General features: G+C 32.7%; 2 protein-coding genes across 2 annotated transcripts; both read left to right on the top strand.

Moving 5' to 3' along the window:
- The first annotated feature begins 412 nt into the window (after window positions 1–412).
- Window positions 413–5,607, top strand: LOC123657873 (putative odorant receptor 92a). The gene is made up of 9 exons (XM_045593371.1): window positions 413–595; window positions 667–796; window positions 1,479–1,683; window positions 2,267–2,389; window positions 3,614–3,736; window positions 4,385–4,484; window positions 4,561–4,665; window positions 5,164–5,319; window positions 5,462–5,607. Exons 1-9 carry the CDS (start codon window positions 413–415, stop codon window positions 5,513–5,515), a joined length of 1,179 nt encoding a protein of 392 aa, XP_045449327.1. The 3' UTR covers window positions 5,516–5,607.
- Window positions 5,608–9,127: 3,520 nt separating this feature from the next.
- On the top strand, window positions 9,128–18,032 carry LOC123657756. Its single transcript, XM_045593268.1, has 5 exons — window positions 9,128–10,244; window positions 11,161–11,253; window positions 12,011–12,133; window positions 17,217–17,356; window positions 17,658–18,032. The coding sequence occupies exons 1-5, from the start codon at window positions 9,272–9,274 to the stop codon at window positions 17,793–17,795; spliced, it is 1,467 nt and encodes a 488-aa protein (XP_045449224.1). The 5' UTR covers window positions 9,128–9,271; the 3' UTR covers window positions 17,796–18,032.
- Window positions 18,033–18,299: the final 267 nt, after the last annotated feature.

The raw sequence follows: 18,299 nt of genomic DNA, 5'->3' as shown, positions 1-18,299 counted from the left end.
ATCAAACGATATATTTGTGTATAATAATCACGACAAAAGAATAACCAGAGAGCCGAAGAAACATACAGCTTAGCTTAACAAATTCAAAAATTATGTATTAAAATAATCAAAAAATTATTTAAAAGACCTATTTTATGTCTCTTTCGTCCTTTTCTTATTCAGGAGTCTACCGATCTGTAATTAAAAGCTTTGAGTGACAACAAAATGTTAGAGTTCGTTGCAAATTAAATTAGGTCTTGAGACTTGTTTTATGTAAACACTCCGCCTGGAATCCTCTAACTGTCGAGTTGTTTGTTGAATCAACGGAATTTAATTTTCCTTAGCTATTGTCCAAAAGGTTACATAGGCGTTCTCTAAATTCGGTGTTTCCTTTTAAGTATTTGTTTAAGTTAACCATTACAATTTGTTTTAGATGGAAACAAAGTTGTCGTATAGCTGCGTAACACCGCATTTGATGCGCTTACGCTTATGTGGCTATTATCAAATCGATCCTAAGTCACCAAAGCTACAAAGATTATTTCATTCAATTTACATGAGATTTAGTCTCATATGGATAGTAATTTATACGATACAACAGGCTTTAAAAGTATACGAGGTACGTTTTTGTCCTTTAAAATAAATATCTAGACTTTATATTTGTTTTCATTATGTCATTTTATTGTGTAGGTGCAGGAGGATATTGATAAAGTGATAGCAACATTGTTTTTATTTTTGACTCACACCGATTCAATTTACAAACAAGTGGTCCTGTGGATAAAATCAGATAAAATTGAAGAGTTGTTAGACATAATGAGAGGTAAAGCAAAGTTTAACTCTTAATTAAATTCCACAACTTGAAATCGAAATTAAATTCTGCCCATACTGATGTTGTATATTGAGTTGATTAATATTTAAGTATTTATTTTTATGCTTTAGCGTTATTTACTTCATCGACGATCCTTAAAATTTATAACAAAGAAAGCCTAAATGAACACGAAACCCCGGCAAAGATATAGTTTCTATATACTTAAATTTTTGGTTGCATATTTTATTAAATTATTTAATACTAGCATCACGCCCCGGCTTCGCACTGGTATTTAACAAAAAAATCAAAATAATTGACTAGGCTATATTACATTTTCAACACATAGTCACCTGCGGATAGTATAGCTTTCCAACAGTGAAAGAATTTTTTGAATCGGTTCAGTAGTTTCGGAGCCTATTAAATGCCAACAAACCGATTATCAAATCTTTCCTCATTATAATCTTAATATATATAAATCTCGTGTCACAATGTTTGTCCTCAATGGACTCCTAAACTACTTAACCGATTTTAGTCAAATTTGCACACCGTGTGCAGTTTGATCCAACTTAAAAGATAGGCTATATTTTATTTTGATATATTATTTTATTATTATATTTCAGAAAAAAAATAAGGTGATACGAAGTTCGCCAGGTCAGCTAGTATTAGTATAGATAATAAGCATTTTTACTTCTAGGTTCACTTTACAATCAAGACAACCCTGATCACAAACCGTTTTTACTGGAAGTCGCCAGATACAGTCTCCTTATTGTACGAATCGACAATTATTTAGCTTTATGTACTTGTTTTCTTTGGGTACTTTTACCGTTTGTACTTCATTTACAAGGAAAACCCGTGGAATTCGGAGTCTGGCTACCATTCGACGTAAATGTGGATCCAGTGTATGTAAATATGAATTTTCTATTAGTACTAGCAGTAGCTAGCTGTGACCACCTCTAAATTATGTCTTATGAAAGAAATAATTGTATTTGCTCGCAAAATGAAAAAGAAACTGACATCAGTTATATCGACAAGCAATACAACGTAACTAGGTGAGACAATAGACACTCACCGAACATTGAAATACTGGCAGTTCCGCAAGGGTGCTAAAGCCAAAGAAGAAGAAGAAAAAGAACTAGGTGAAAAATTTGTCAAGTAAAGACGTATTTTTAGATATGACTCGAAAATTACTTCTTATATCTCAATTTAATTTAAAGTGTACGACATGATACGATCACCTTTCGATTGAAACAAATCATCAAAATCTATTCACCCAGCTAAAAGTTCTGAGGTACATTTAAACAAAAATACAGTCAAATTTAGAAGCTCCTGCCTCTTTTAAAATCGGTTTAAAATAATCCTTTCCCGAGATCCTTTCGACAAGAGTAAACATGTACATACTCATATAATTAACTATCATCTTCTATTATTTGTAGTATACCATAATTTTATTATTTCTATGTTACAAGTATTGATATTTTGCAGGTTTTATTTTACAGCTTTATACGTATGGGGAACAACGTCGTGGCTTGCATTCTGCAATACAACTATTGATGTCCTGATTTCATTTTTCCTAGCACAATGTAAAACACAGCTAAGTATCGTGAGGTAAGATGGTTTTAAAGTTTTGGTTACTTCTACTTACCTTCGTTAGAAACTTAACTTTGGTTAAATTAATTAAACCCCCTTAACACTAAAACATTGATTATTAGATACTTAATAAGTATTTTTTTTGTATGCGATCAAGCATATATACATACATATAATCACGCCTCTTTCCCGTAGGGGTAGGCAGAGACCACTTCTTTCCACTTGCTACGATCCTTACATACTTGTTTCGCTTCATCCACTTTCATTATTCCCTTCATACATGCTCGTCGGTTTAGGGTACTTTTGACCTGGCCTTTTTTCAAGACGTCCCCGATTTGGTCTTGAAATGTCCGCCTAGGTCTACCCCTTCCAACACTTCCACTCACACTCGCCTTATACACTTTTTTCGTCAGTCGTTCTTCATTCATTCTCTCGACATGACCAAACCATCTCAGCATACCTTTCTCAATTTTTGTCACTACATCTTCTTTCAGACCACACCGTTTCTTTATCTCACTATTTCTCATCCTGTCACTCAGTTTAACTCCTATCATGCTTCTTAACGCTCTCATCTCAACTGCATTTATTCTGCTTTCATGTCTCTTCTGCCATACCCAACTTTCACTTCCGTACATGAGTGTCGGAAGCAACACCCCCTCATGCACAGCCAAACGAGCCTTTTTAGACACCTTCCGACTGCTCATAAAGGAGTTCAAAGCTCCGTTCACCATGTTTCCTGCATTCACTCTTCTTTCAATATCACTCTCACACTTTCCATCTCTTGTAAACTTCGAACCCAGATACACAAACTCATTCACCTGTTCAATTTGTTCATCTCCAATCACGATATTACAGTCTGTCACTACCTCATCTCTTTCAAACACCATCACTTTCGTCTTCTTTACATTCATCTTCATTCCCTTTCTAACAAAAGCTCCACTCATAGCAGTTACCATCTCCTGCAACTCCTCGGCCGAGGACGCAAGTAATACTTGGTCATCAGCATAGAGAAGACATTTGACGAGTAACTCACTCATTATTAATATTTTTTATTTAAATGGTCACAGTTATCGACTTACCTTTATTTGTCTATAACTTGTATATACTCGTATTTTAACCAACATAGAATAGTCTAAAACAGTTTAGGTACCTTTTGATTTCATTAAAATTAGTAAAATTATAAACGAAATTATTATCTAAAGCTAATTTAACAATCTGTACCCTCTACTAACAAAATTTCAGATACGATCTCGAAAATTTAATTCAAAGAAGCAAAACTGAAAGTTTATTAACTGGTGAATCTCACGCAGAGGTTCTAAATAAACGTTTTAGAAAAATTTTACTTCATCACGCACAGATTGCATAGTAAGTTAAAATAATATTAGATGATTTGTATTCGAAACTACGTTTATTTAGCTGAACCGGAAATTCAATTAACAAAAAATTTAATGCATATTTAATAGCGTAATAATCGCCTAGAACGATTGCCACATAATATTTTAAAGTACCTTTTTATTATACGTCGCTTCAATGGAATATTATGTGCATACTAGCTTTTACATTTTAGCTTTTTTTTAGATTTTTTTTAATAAAAAATATCCTATATTACTTCTAACACCTCAAAAAATGTATATACAAAGTTTCATGATAATCGGCTAAATAGTTTTCGCGTAAAAGCGTAACAAACAAACTTACATTCACAATTATAATATTAGTAGGGATTACAAAATACTCCATTTTGAGCACGATTTAAAACTTAATTGAACCTCGGGTTAAAAATTAATAATAATATACGTGCGGTATAAATACACATACACTAAAATTAATTATTTTTGTTCTTGTTGTTTTGAGTATTTGTTCGAAACAAAAATATCTTCCAAGTTTGCAAATGCTTATAGTCTGTGGTGTTCACACCATAAGCACTTCAATCGCGTTGCATATTCTAGAACCGATCTTCGCTAGGAGTTCTGGCTCTCCTACTCACCACAGGAACACAACACTGTGTTTTTTCAGTTTCGTCAAGAAAGTTGAAGATATATTCAGCTTCGTCATTATATACCAGTTTTCAGTTAGTGGATGGATAATTTGTACATCAGTATACAGAATGGTGAACGTAAGAATTACTTTTCAAAATTTTGTTTTTATTATTTATAGCGTAAATTTTTGTTATCACTATTTCTCTGTTTCAGATGAATGTTTTTTCGATTCAATTTTTATCGATGATTTTGTACATTTGCTGCATGCTTATTGAAATATTTATGTACTGTTATTACGGTAATGAAGTTACAAGTGAGGTAAATATTTTATCGCACTATTGCGACGTTTTCCCAAGCCAATAATACCTACTTACTTTAGAGTTCTTTTATCGTACTAAAATAAGAAGTCACCGATCCAGATTTCAAGAAAAAAAATATTATTGAGATATCCTACCTATATGAGAGAACCTACAGTTTTCTTCAATGGGATATATTTTAAAGACGATTTGTTGTTAAGAGAAAAAAAAACAAAAGGCTTATAACAGACTTCAAAAATAAATAAAATCTCTTGGTGCAATTCTGTGGTCATAGCAGATGGCTGTTTTGTCAAGGTTCAAACCCCGCCTAGAATTTTTTTATAAACTGCACATAAATACATTGTGTGGATGGAAGTTTGTGTTATTGTACTTTCGCTCTGCCATTGAGTGAGTAGGTAGCGTAAGAAAAACTAAAAAAAATTAACAGTCAATATTCAATATGTCACTTATTTTTTATGATAATTAATAATTTTTATATAAGTAGGTTCTACTGTTTCAGAGTACGAAGGTTATGGAATCTGCCTATTTTATGAACTGGCTGAGTACAAATACAAGACATCGACGTCACCTTATTTTCTTCATGGAAAGAATTAAACGTCCGATACAAATATCAGCAGGCGTTATAGTGCCACTTTCTAATGAAACTTTTATTTCGGTAAATATAGATTAATTTCATTAATTAAAGAAATATCTTTCTTAGTTTTATATACTTTTTTAAACATCATTATTTTATTAATTAAAAATTAACTTTTTGTTATTTTTTTACAATTAAGTACTTTTGTTTTCTTTTGTTGCAGATAGTGAAAAGTTCCTACACCTTCTATGCTCTTTTAAAGAGTACTAGCGAATAAAACTAATTTGGTTGTTTATTAAAAACGGCACAATTGTATAAGTCAATAAATTTACATCATTGTTTAGTTGCTACATAAAACGCTTCTATGTTATATTTAACCAGTTGGTCTTACTTTAGATAGCGTAGTATTACCATTGATCTCACATCACATCAGCCTATCGAAGTCCACTACTGGACATAGGCCTCCACAAGTTCGAGCCAAAAATGGCGTGAATTCATGTGCTTTGCCCATAGTCATCACGCTGGGCAGGCGGGTTGGTGATCGCAGAGCTGACTTTGTCGCACCTAAGACGCTGCTGCCCATCTTTGGGCCTTGTATTTCAAAGCCAATAGTTGGATTGTTATCCCGCCATCGGTAGGTTTTTCAAGTTCCTAGGTGGTAGTAGAACTGTGTTATTCCTTAGTGTGGCTGTATTCCTTAATGCCGTAACCACACAGCATGATCTACATAAGTATTATTATGTTAAATACACACAGGTAAATATATCGTTGTATTTGCACTAAAATAAGGAAGAAGTTTCTCCCGTGTCTCTTGTTCTCTACTCTGTATTAGCTCCTAAAAGAATTCTACTCGGTCCGTATCAAAGTCTAGTGTTGGTTTTAGTTATATTATGATCTATATATCCATTCTATAAATAAACCAATTATAACTATAACTCAATGACTATTACCCATTATGTTCTGCGTACGCATTTACACCGAATTAAAAGATACCTACTTACTTTAATTTGTAGAACTACCCACTTTATTTTTAACTGCCTAAATGAACTGTATTCGATTTTTGGAGTGTATTATTGTATTTTTTTTAAGTAAAATGAGTTTAAATAAAAAAAAAAATATGTTTATTTATTAGGACAACAGACGAAAAGCACACATACCTTTACAGATTTTACAAAAATATTTACAGTTAGGTATTTGCGGAGTGTTGTTTCATTTAACCGACTTAAAAAAACTAGGAGGTTACTCAATTCGATCGTATATATATTTTTTAATGTATTTTCGGGGATAACTTCGTTGTTTATGAACCGATTTTGATAATTCTTTTTTTGTTGGAAAGGAGATATCCTATGTGCTATATCATGATAAGGAAACCAGGATTTGATGATGGGATTCGGTCAGGGAATCCCTCGAATATCCTCATAACTTTTTACTGGGTGTACCGATTTTGATGATTTTTTATTTAACGCCGATTTAAAGCCGATGTTTATCATGTTCTCACATTAACATTTCATTGAAATCTGATTACAACTTTTGGAGTAATCTTTGATAATACACTTGATAGAAAGTTATAAGACGAAATAAACTAAGCTTTACAGAAAATACAAAAAAAGAAAATTGTTAGTAATAACTTGTGTGAGTGTGTGTGTGTGTGCGTGTGTGTGTGTGTGCGTGTGTGTGTGTGTGTTGTGTGTGTGTATGTGTGTTTTGTATACAGACTAAGTATTTAGATATCCAAACCTATTATGATAAATAACCTATACATGATGATGTTAAAGGGTATATTTGTAGGATATTATTACATTTATTTATTATACAAATGAGATATAAGATATTGCAATTGTGATTGAGCAAATCTTGTATGTGTCTAGATTTTCCTAACAACACTAGTGTTTGTTCGCTTATTTGTATTTTTTATTATTATATGTGATATAAAAAAATCTTCGAATGGAGCGTGTATCAGTTACGGTGTAAAGGTTCTGTGTTGAGAATCTACGTTTTTTGAAATAAGATACCTTTAGTAGGGCCCTCTGTTCTCTCTCTACCTTAATTAATGTGCTCTTGGCTGCACCTCCCCATACTGTGATACAATAAATGGAAATAGATTGAGCCCAGGCAGTATAAGTTTATTTATTCATGTTTTTGTTGAAACATGTCGAAGGATTTTAAACATCCAGTTCAATTTTCGAAATCTAGAGGCAACAACAATTTAGAGACAAAACTTGAGGCAGCTCAATATGAGCATGCCAAGAAAGCCTATATAGTCCAAAATGACACCCAAATACTTCACATTATCAACCTTTTTTTATAAAAAGACAGTTACATCCTAAGCCTCGCCTGATGTTAAAACATTTATACCCCTTAATGTTAAAATTACTTGGTTGAGTTCTATTGTTGGGTGAAAAAATAACGTAATTTGTTTTTTTGTGTATTGAGTATGAGCAGATTATTTTTTAGCCACTCGGCAGTCACCTCAAGCCCAACCTCCGCGTCAGCCCTGACTAGATACCATGTTGTGATTTGAAAACACCACTGGGTATCATCTGCATAGAAAAAAACAACACTTGGGCTGCTAAGACTAATCTAACGATACCCCAATAATTTAAATCCGTTCGGTGATTCCGGAGATATGAGGTAATAAAGAGTATTACATACTTTTATACAAGATATGCGCGAAAAACATAGCCCTTCCTTTATAGTCGTGTAAAACAGAAGAAGGTAGATAAATTTAAACAACTACTTAAGCGGTACGAACAGGGAGGTCACAGAAAAATTTTGTTTACGGATGAGAACATTTTTACAATTGAGCAATATTTTAACAAACAAAATGACCTATGCTTATGCTTATGCTCAAAGCTCTAAGGAAGCTGCCCAAATATTTAGTTTGGTGGGGTGTTAGCTGTGAAGAAGTGACTGAGCCATATTTTTGCGAAAAAGGTATTAGAACATCGGCACAGATATATCAAGATACCATTCTTGAGAATTTAGTTAAGCCCCTTAACAACATCATGAACAATAACCGAGCTCGATCCAACCAATATTGGTTAGAAACCAACGTTTCGGACTCCATCAGAGTTGAAGGCTGGCCGTCAATAGTCCCGATCTTAATCCGGTGGATTATGAATTAAAGTCAAATTTAGAGAGCGTGGCTTGCTCTAAATCCCATAATAATTTAGAGTCCCTAAAACAATATATACGATTGGCAGTAAAGAATTTTTCCATGGAATGAGTGCGTGTTTCTCTAATTATACCTATGTAATTCGTATTTAAATAAGATTCCCAAAACACATGATTTACTAAAATTACCGAGCTAAGCTCGGTCACCCAGGTACTATAGAGTAAATATGTTCATGTTTCACAATCATGTTTCAGAACTCTAATTTTACATTGATTGCTTTATATTTACTAACACAGAGGATCTCTTCATGATCTTTGCGTTTGCGTTACACTGTGCAACACTTCTAAACATTGTATTTTGCTAGGTACGACTTCGTAGTCATGGTGTGGTGAGCCGAATCGACACTAGCATACGCAGTGGTTAATTTTTGTACTAAAGGCCACTGTTTTAAGACTATCATATAAAATGCACGGCTTAAATCTTTATAATTATTAATATTAGGTTTATAATTAATAATTTTGACTTTCATTAACTGTTTCTCCTTATGACGAAATAAATGTTTTTATTTCATTTCATTTCAATAAATATTAGTACCATTATTGAATTAATCGAATATAACCATTAAGTAGCTGAACCGAAGTGTACGTATTGTTGATGGAAAGCGCTTCGTCGAACACTGCATTATACAGTGTCGCTTTTTGGGTAATTGGGAAGTCTATTTAAATTTAGACTGCTGTCTATGCGCTGTCGACTGTCATCGATTTGTCAAGTGTCATTTTATTTACTTCTGCCTGTGCCATTCATAAATATTTGGCTGCGAAGTGCGTGATATGGTTATAATAGTGTTTATGGAAACAACGATCTAATTGCGTGATTGCTAAATTTTGTTTGAATTGAACCATATATTAGCTTCCGTTCATGCTCGTGAAGATGCTTCGTTACATGGTTTTGTTAGTTTTATTCAACGTCTACTACCCTAGCACTGGACTTCCTGTGAGAGAGAATGCATCTCTTTCTATAGCAAGCAAGTTACAAAATCTTGCCAATATTTGTGAAAATTCTGTCATCTCGGAAATAATCAAAACTCAAATAAAACCTTGTAATATTAGCGATACTAGTGATTCGAAGACAGAATTCAAATGTTTGATGTTTTACGACATAAACTCACAGTTATGTTCAGCATTTCGCCGATCTAAATTCAATTTAAAGGAAAGTTTCACGAGTAAAACTAATGAATTTCAAGATATCGAAAAAATATGCCAGCATGCAAAGACATGGACATTTGCAAATAAGGAAATTTATCCAGAAAAAGAACCTGTTGATAAGGTCTTTAAAACTGATCTATTCTGCATACATATGTGTTCAGTGGAGGAAATTTTGAGTAGCGATTCAAACTTTTTCTGCAAGTACTACCAGTGGGGACTCGATATTATCCAAAATCAAACAGCCTTTGTAGAACACAATAGTGGAACAGTTTTATCAAATCTAAATCCTTTTACTAATAATACTGAAGATTTAAATACACAAAAAACTGGAACAGGCACACTGACAAGCGAAAATGTTGTCAACTTAACGAAAACAAATTTGTCTGCTAACGGTAGTCCTATAAAACCTCAAATAACCACTCAAGATTCATTAAGTCAAAATTCAATAGTTAACCAATCAGCTGCAAGTGGGGCTCGACAACCCGATGCATTGGTTCCAGAGAAAACAAATATAGCAAACCCACCTAAAGGTGAAATTGAAAAACCTCCAGTTGAAATTGTTCCCCCTAATAAAAATGAAGAGTTAAAAGTCGACGGTGAGCCAAAAGAGTCTGTAAATGAAAGTCCGAAAGAAAATCCACCAGTTGCCTCCCTTGATGAAGACCAAGAAGATGAAACTGATGATGGTATATTTTATTTTATTTATCCTTCCTACTTCACTATTTACTTAGTAACCATACTTACTTATCTATAATATAAAAATGAGTCGCTGAATGTGTTGCTAAGCGCAAAACTCGAGAACGGTTGGACCGATTTCGCTAATTCTTTTTTTAAAATATTCCTTGAAGTACGAGGATGGTTCTTACGGAGAGAAAAATTCTAAAAAAAAAAATTTTAATTTCCTGAAAAAGTCTAAAAACAACACTTTTCTATACTCCCATACAAAAGATTTGTGATAATACTTAAAAGTCAATTTGAACTTTAATACCATACGATAAAGTTTGTGTTAGGCGATACGAAGTTCGCCGGGTCAGGTAGTTGTTTAATATATTTACCTATATAATATTAATGCATTTGAATTGTTAAACAACAATATTCTAAATTTGCTTCATTTAATTTTAAAGCGTTTATAGAGTCATACCCAACCGGTATAATTTTGTGAAAAAATCATTCAAAAAGATTTGCGACTCATCAGTTACATTGGCCATAATAAAATCTAAATAAAAGCTAATAATTGCACAATATTACTCTAACCATAGCATAACATCTTCATAATATTATTAATCTATTATTCCAGAGTTTTTATACTTGTGTCTATTACTTGTCTATTTGTCTATTTTTTTTTAATTCCTGTAAATAAATATAAATGTGTTTTATTTACATACACAGTCTGTTTCTGAGGCAGGTAATATATTAGGCAAGTTAATGCTGTTTTAGGTAACAGTAGACTGATACACATATTTTTGTCAATAAGTAGAGCTAAATTAAGTAGTAACTAAATTAAATTAAGTTAAAGCACTTAATTCTAAATTAAAATAGACTTGTATTTCAAATTTAACAAAATGAACATCGGATTTTATTCTATTGCATAATCTTTTTCAGAACCTGATTATAATGCAGGTGACAGTCCAGACGAAGCGGTGCCAAAGCTTGCTGAGTCTGATCCTAATCTTGAAAATCAAGAGCCTCAAAGATGTAAGTTAACGATTGAAAATTATCACAGAATAGTTTATTTAATATTTTATTAAATAAAATGATTGACATATTTGTGCCTGCTAACAAAAAACAGTATATGATTGTGATAAGAAATAAATGAAGCACTAACATTAATGTTTAAAAATAGAACAAAAATAAAGCTTTCTTTACCTTGACTTTAGGCCATATAATATAAATTATATGCTACTTTAAAAGGTTTACAAATAGAGTCAGTAGGAAAGTAACATTACTGAACTTAAGTCATCCATTATGCCATCTTTTAAACTTGATGTTTAAAAAATATTGCTATTATATATAACAACTATAGCAGCAGTGGAGCTATCTATGCATTGTCTAATTGTGAGATTAAAAAACAAACTTGTGGTGAGCTCAAGATTGGAAAGACGAAATGAAGTTGTAGTATTTATTTTTGAATTGTAAATAAATACAAGGAGTTGTCAACATTTAGATCAAATGTGTAGATTAGTATATTGTCGTTGAAATGTTTGAGTATCAAATGAATATCGCAATCATTAGGCAATGTGTATACGTCAGTAGTTATTTCCATAATGTGTGATTATTTCCCTGTATTTGATATTTTAGTCTAGGAATTCTAATTCAACCATCTTAATTATCTCAACTTAACAAATATCATATTACTTTTTGTTTACTTTTATAATTATTTAAAATTAATTACATTAATCTGTTTTCCTGTTTTATTTTCTTGTGTAATTATGTAAAGAAATTTTTATTTCAGCTCCTAATGTATTACTAACATCTGGTCAAGACAGACACAACGTGCCATTGTTAGAGTCGGAACCAAATGGTGCTGCAATACCCCATAAAAATAGAATATCAATTGATACATCAGGGCCCTCAAGTTAGTATAAAAATATTATTTACAAATTTATGTATAAGTAAAATAAATCAATAAAAATTTAACAGAGGTATAGGGCAAAGGAGGATATATCTTGTTCAAAATCAAGACAATCCCGACTGTGCCGTGCCTCGAAATTACAGAAGATCACAGCAAAATAACACTACTTTCAAAGTGTTGTGTTCTTGTGTTGAGTAAGGTGACCAGAGCTCCTGGATGGGTGAATTTGGGAAAGGTCGGCAACGTCCTTACGATGCTTCTAGTGTTGTAGGCATCTATAGGCTACGGTAATTGCTTACCATCAGGTGAATTTTAGGCTTGTTTGCCCACCTAGTTGTATAAAAAAAAGGCCAACTTGAGAACAGCTGAACCAATTTATGGTTCATAAGAAATAAATGAAAAAATTATGAAATTGCGCAGGAGATTGAATATTTATTTATTCATTCATTTAATACAAAAAATCTTATATCTAACATTACATGGATCTCAATGTGTTAGTTAAGTTGATACCAAATTCACAATGCAGATTTGTATTATAATTATATTCTGACAGATTTTGTATATAAATAACATAAAATTTAATAATCAATAAAATACAAATCTATTCAAATAATAAAATTAAATATCAGAAACATAACGATTATTTAAACTTCCATGTATTTGACAGTCCGATGTCTGTCTAGTCAGCTAGTATACAATAATCTATATTATTATAATATTAATAAATAAAAAAATCTTGATTTCAACTCAACTGATAAAATTAACATGTTACTTATAATATTTTAGTGTCCTTATCTAATATTTGATTACCAGGAAACATACAATTTTGATTGATACAAATACTTATTAGTGATGACGTTACTTACTGTCATTACTTTACAAAAAGAAATAATTAAATCTTAATATATATAAATCTCGTGTCACAATGTTTGTCCTCAATGGACTCCTAAACTACTTAACCGATTTTAGTCAAATTTGCACACCGTGTGCAGTTTGATCCAACTTAAAAGATAGGCTATATTTTATTTTGATATATTATGTTATTATTATATTTCAGAAAAAAAATAAGGTGATACGAAGTTCGCCAGGTCAGCTAGTAATTATATAAAAAAGCGCAAAAATCAAAATATTTCACATATGAACGGTGTTTTAGCGCAGTGATCGAAGCGTTTGGTTTATGTGCTAGAAGTCACCGCATTACAAGTACTTCTTGAGTTATCGCTAATAATGCGTATATACTTTTTTTCGTCGATCTACGCTGTATTATTATATCTTATAACTTTTGACTGGGTGGACCGATTACGATAAAAAAAATTTAAATCGAAAGTGGTGCATGTCATGTGGTCTCATTTAAATATAAATATAAAACCTACGTAGTGTTAATTGTCGATGTAATTGAAGTTGATTTTTTTTTGTTTGCGAGCAAACCCAATTATTTAGACCCTCAATACAGAATTCACATCCTTTGGGTAACCATTTAATGTGAGATTTTTTTTTTGTTTAGTTAAATAATACAAAAATATGAAATACTTGACTGTAAAACTGGTTTGACGAGACGCGAAGTGAATCACGAGGATTCTTATCTTATAACGTAGACTACTCTTCGCTACTCGGTAGACTTGATATTGTAAAAAAATATCAAGTTTAAAATCTTAAATTCCGTACGCTTATAGTGAATGCAACTGTAAGTACAAATCCACAAAGGATTTTGTTACTCCATTACTTATTAAATATTAAAAAAAAATATATATATATATTATTAAAATATTTATATTTTAGTTTTAATAATTAGCTTAATATTAATAATAAACATTCAAAATTTCGTAATGATCTTGTAATTAGCATTCTCTTTTTTCCGCTGATTTTATTCAAGGTGAATTTTAAAAGTATGCGTAAGGCGACCGCTAAACGAGAAATTATCGAGTTACTGACTCGGCAAACGTTGTCTTGCCGGTAAACGTTATTTAAAAATAGGTGTTGGTGGTAGAAGGGCGATTTAGGGTTGTATGTATTTTTCAACGCCAAATCATAATAAAATAAAAAATATATAATTTATCAAAAAAAAAATAGGGGTGGACTACCCTTAACATTTAGGGAGATAGAAAATAGATGTTGTTCGATTCTCAGACCTACTTAATATGCACACAAAATTTCATGAGAATCGGTTAAGCCGTTTCGGAGGAGTTTAACTACAAACACCGCGACACGAGAATTTTATATAATAGATAGTAAAGAGGTCAAATACATTTTTACTTAAATTACACGAGTAGTAATAGTTTTATTCTTTAAAATATTTTATCTATTTCCTTACTTTCAATTAAATGCGTGTATCTAACAGCCAATTTTAGCTATTTATAATCTTCTTTCTTTCTTCAAATCCTTAAACCGATAATTTATCTCACAATAGAGGTGGATTTAAAAAAAAATACTTTAGTATTATAATAAAAACCTTCTCTATTGATATTAACTGCTTCATAAAGCCGAATACAAATTTAGGTAGACATACTAAAAATTATGAAAAGAAAAAAAAATTAAGGGATAACTGATTTAATTTATATGTGTGTCTGGATTATAAACGGCAACGTCGTTCAAACATATATGCGTATACATATCGCAATCGGCTAAGTTTTATTTTATTTTTATGTTTTATCAGGTGGGACCTTGAAGCTAAATAAATACACAGAAATTCTCTGACGTAGATTTCGATCAGTTACTAATGCGAATGCATGAAACGCGTTACTATAAATAAATAAAATTTTGAAATTTTTAAATTTTAAAATTCATAATGCCGCTTGAAACGTTTGAGAAACACAAATATAATCTCAAAATGTAGAGTAAATTTCCTGTTTCTCACGTGTACAATTACGTAAATAAAAAGTTAATACATATGGACATTCCGTTTCTTTTAAATCGATGGCTCCTAAGTATACTGAGTCAACTCTACTTCTAATAACTTTATTTTTTTGTTACATAGGTAGATAGGAAATGAAGTAAATGTTATTAATATCTTAAAAAAATGAAATAGTCAAAAATTGTTAGTTGACTCAGTATACTTAGGAGCCATCGAAATGTAATACAATAACGTGATACATAATGCAATTAAAGCTATTTTAGTGCACAAAAGTAACGTAACTGTCTTACAAAGATAATAAAATTCAACCAAGATGCCTGAACAAACGCCTCATGAATACCAGACCGCGCCAGACGGCAATTTATGGGTCGTTTTTAAACACTAGCTCATTAAGTTGTCCAGTATCATACAGGTATTTACGCCGCTTTGGCGCAACGGTCACAGCTATGGATTCTGCCTGTTGCGCTGGCGGTTGCGGGTTCGATACCCGCACATGACAAACATTTGTATTGGCCATAGAGGTGTTTGCCGTGTTCTGGGTGTTGGCTCGGCTAGTTAGAGCGCTAGTGTTCTCCATATTCCTCTACGTTTCGGAGACGAGGACCCTGCGAGAAAGTGAGAAGAAGAAAATAGATGTTCTCGAGATGTGGTGCTGGAGAAAAATGTTGAGAGTGTCCTGGAATCAATTCCGGACCAACAAGTCCATTCTGGAAGAACTCGGCATCAAGCAGCGTCTATCTTCCATCGTACAGGCTCGAATTCTCACTTTCTTTGGTCACTTTCATTCGACATGACAATGTCTCCATCGAATGTCTAGTCGTCCAAGGAAAAGTAGAGGGAACCAGACCTCGCGGCAGATCGCCTATGAGATGGACGGACCAAGTAAGGGCAGTGGACGTTCCATTGCATGTGTGCTCCCGAAAAGCTGTCAGGGAGGAATGGAGACGGATCGTCAAGCGTGTGACTGGGAAGTGATGACCACGACTGCTCTGACAAGAGCGTAACGAAAGAGATGGGTGTTTGTGCAGTCCTTGTGGGTCTCCCCACCGTGCCTCGGAGAGCACGTTTAGCCGTCGGTCCCGGTCGTTATCATGTACACCTGATAGCGATCGTTACTCATAGTAGGGAATATACCCGCCAACCCGCATTGGAACAGCGTGGTGAATTAAGCTCTGATCCTTCCCCTACATGGGGAAAAAGGCCTATGCCCAGTAGTGGGATATTACAGGCTGAAGCGTATACAGGTATTGTTGTATAGTAAAGAAACATGCATATTTTTTAAGAAATTCTGTTTGGTACATATCAATCTGTACTGATGCAGCTGTGGTATTTTTTAGAGGCTGTTTCATCATCATCATCATCATCACCACCACCACTTCAGCCTATCGCAGTCCACTGCTGGACATAGGCATCCACAAGTTCGCGCCAAAAATGGCACGAAGTCATGTGTGTTGTCCATAGTCACCACTCTGGACAGGCGGGTTGGTGACCGCAGGGCTAGCTTTGTCGCACCGAAGACGCTGGTCTTCGGCCTGTGTATTTCAAACCCAGCAGTTTGATGGTTATCCCGCCATCGGTCGGCTTTATAAGTTCCAAGGTGGTAGTGGAAAAGTGTTATCCCTTAATCGCCTCTTACGACACCTACGGGAAGAGAGGGGATGACTATATTTCTTACTGCCTTAACCACACTGTAGAGGATTTTCATAAAACTTGAAATTAATGGAATATTATTAACGTCCTATTGTTGGACTAAGACCGATAAAACGAACTCTTCAAGGCACTATGGGGACACAAACTCGGATACGCACCCAAACCACAAACAAATATTTCTACAAATACAAAAAAAAAAAACTCCAGAATGGTTAACAACACTTATAGCGTAACAAGTACCTAAATTGGCTCAAAAATAAAAGCTAATCATATATTTTTCATGAATTGATTGTACTTTTAATTGAAAATTATGAATAGAGCTCCTGGGGGGCATTGGGGATTTGGTCGACAACGCGTTTGCGATACTTCTGGTGTTGCAGGCGTCTATAAGCTACGGTAATCTCTTACCATCGGGTGAGCCGTACGCTTGTTTGCCGACCTAGTGATATAAAAAAAAGAATAAAGTTATTAATACGTTGTGTTAGTGTAGGTAAAATAGGCATTAAGACGCTGTTGTATCTTCTGCTGATAATGGCTTTTAAATAAGTTTCTAAACAATATAATTATTAAAAATAATAATTTCAGTTTCAGAGACCTTTCCCAATTCAATGCAAGACAACTTTGCGGAAGATGACGACCACTTCTTCCCATTATTCTTGACGGCAATAATAATTGTCGTCTTGCTGTATATTTTATATCACAATAAAAATAAATTTACAAAAGTGGTAAGTGTTAAAGTTTACAGTTTTATTAAATAATAATATTGCACTGAATAATAAAATTACTACTAGTACTATCGTAGTAGTATTAGATAGTCGTTACCAAGAAGATAAAAAAATAAAGTATTGTTATTAAATGTTATTTTTTACATTCCATTCATAATCAGTTTTTGTTGATAATAATAGATCTTTTAAAATGATAGGAAATTACTGTGATAACTTTTTATTTTATTTTTTATCTGTCTCTATAGATAAAACTTGATTTTATAGATATCAGAGATAAAAAAATATATTGGAATTTTTTTAGATACTGGGATTGTTAGTTGAAGGTAGACAAACAGGTCGACGTAGAAATAGTCGAGGTCACGCATACCGTCGACTTGACACACTGGAACAAGCAATGAGCACTAATACAGCAGCACCTCCAAGCAAAATTATATACTAAAATATCTATTTTATGATATTAAATCAGTGGCGTAGCTAGTCCATAATGATCCCTGTATCAAAATATAAAAATTTCCCTTTTATAACTACACTAGTAGTTGAATTCACTCAAAAGGGTGTCAATATTTTTAAGTCTACTTGGGATTGTAGCTAAGCCTCTGGTTAAAGTTATGTGTAATTAGTTTATTTCCTTACATTTTTTTAAATATATATTCAAATACAGTACAACTTTTCTAAATAAACTTTTTAAAGTTATAATATGAGAATAATTATACATAAATCTTAAGACGCACAGAGTGCAACATGTAAAATAACTAATAAAAATTTAAAACATATTGCTGTTTCATACGTTTGAAAATTTGTAACAAAATGGAACTGATATTTGAATAGATTTTTCAGAGCCACATACCACTAAATTGTACTTATCTTCGTATTTTCAATTTTCTTATTTGGTTTAATAATAGGCGTAGTAAAATTGATTTTTTTTTATCAAAAATTCAACTTA

This window comes from Melitaea cinxia, chromosome 11 (assembly GCF_905220565.1).
Source record: "Melitaea cinxia chromosome 11, ilMelCinx1.1, whole genome shotgun sequence".
In the NCBI taxonomy this organism is placed as follows: Eukaryota; Metazoa; Arthropoda; class Insecta; order Lepidoptera; family Nymphalidae; genus Melitaea; species Melitaea cinxia.
The sequence above is the reverse complement of the archived record's forward strand: the minus strand, read 5'-3'. Positions and strand labels throughout refer to the sequence as shown.

What these genes read in the sequence shown, in the direction of transcription:
- LOC123657873 (XM_045593371.1), top strand. Translation starts at nt 413, where the DNA reads ATGGAAACAAAGTTGTCGTATAGCTGCGTAACACCGCATTTGATGCGC. An exon ending in GACGTAAATGTGGATCCAGT is followed by an intron (nt 1,684 to 2,266) that starts GTATGTAAATAT and finishes GATATTTTGCAG; the next exon opens with GTTTTATTTTACAGCTTTAT. An exon ending in CATCACGCACAGATTGCATA is followed by an intron (nt 3,737 to 4,384) that starts GTAAGTTAAAAT and finishes GTGTTTTTTCAG; the next exon opens with TTTCGTCAAGAAAGTTGAAG.
- LOC123657756 (XM_045593268.1), top strand. Translation starts at nt 9,272, where the DNA reads ATGCTCGTGAAGATGCTTCGTTACATGGTTTTGTTAGTTTTATTCAAC. An exon ending in AAATCAAGAGCCTCAAAGAT is followed by an intron (nt 11,254 to 12,010) that starts GTAAGTTAACGA and finishes TTTTTATTTCAG; the next exon opens with CTCCTAATGTATTACTAACA. An exon ending in AAAATAAATTTACAAAAGTG is followed by an intron (nt 17,357 to 17,657) that starts GTAAGTGTTAAA and finishes GAATTTTTTTAG; the next exon opens with ATACTGGGATTGTTAGTTGA.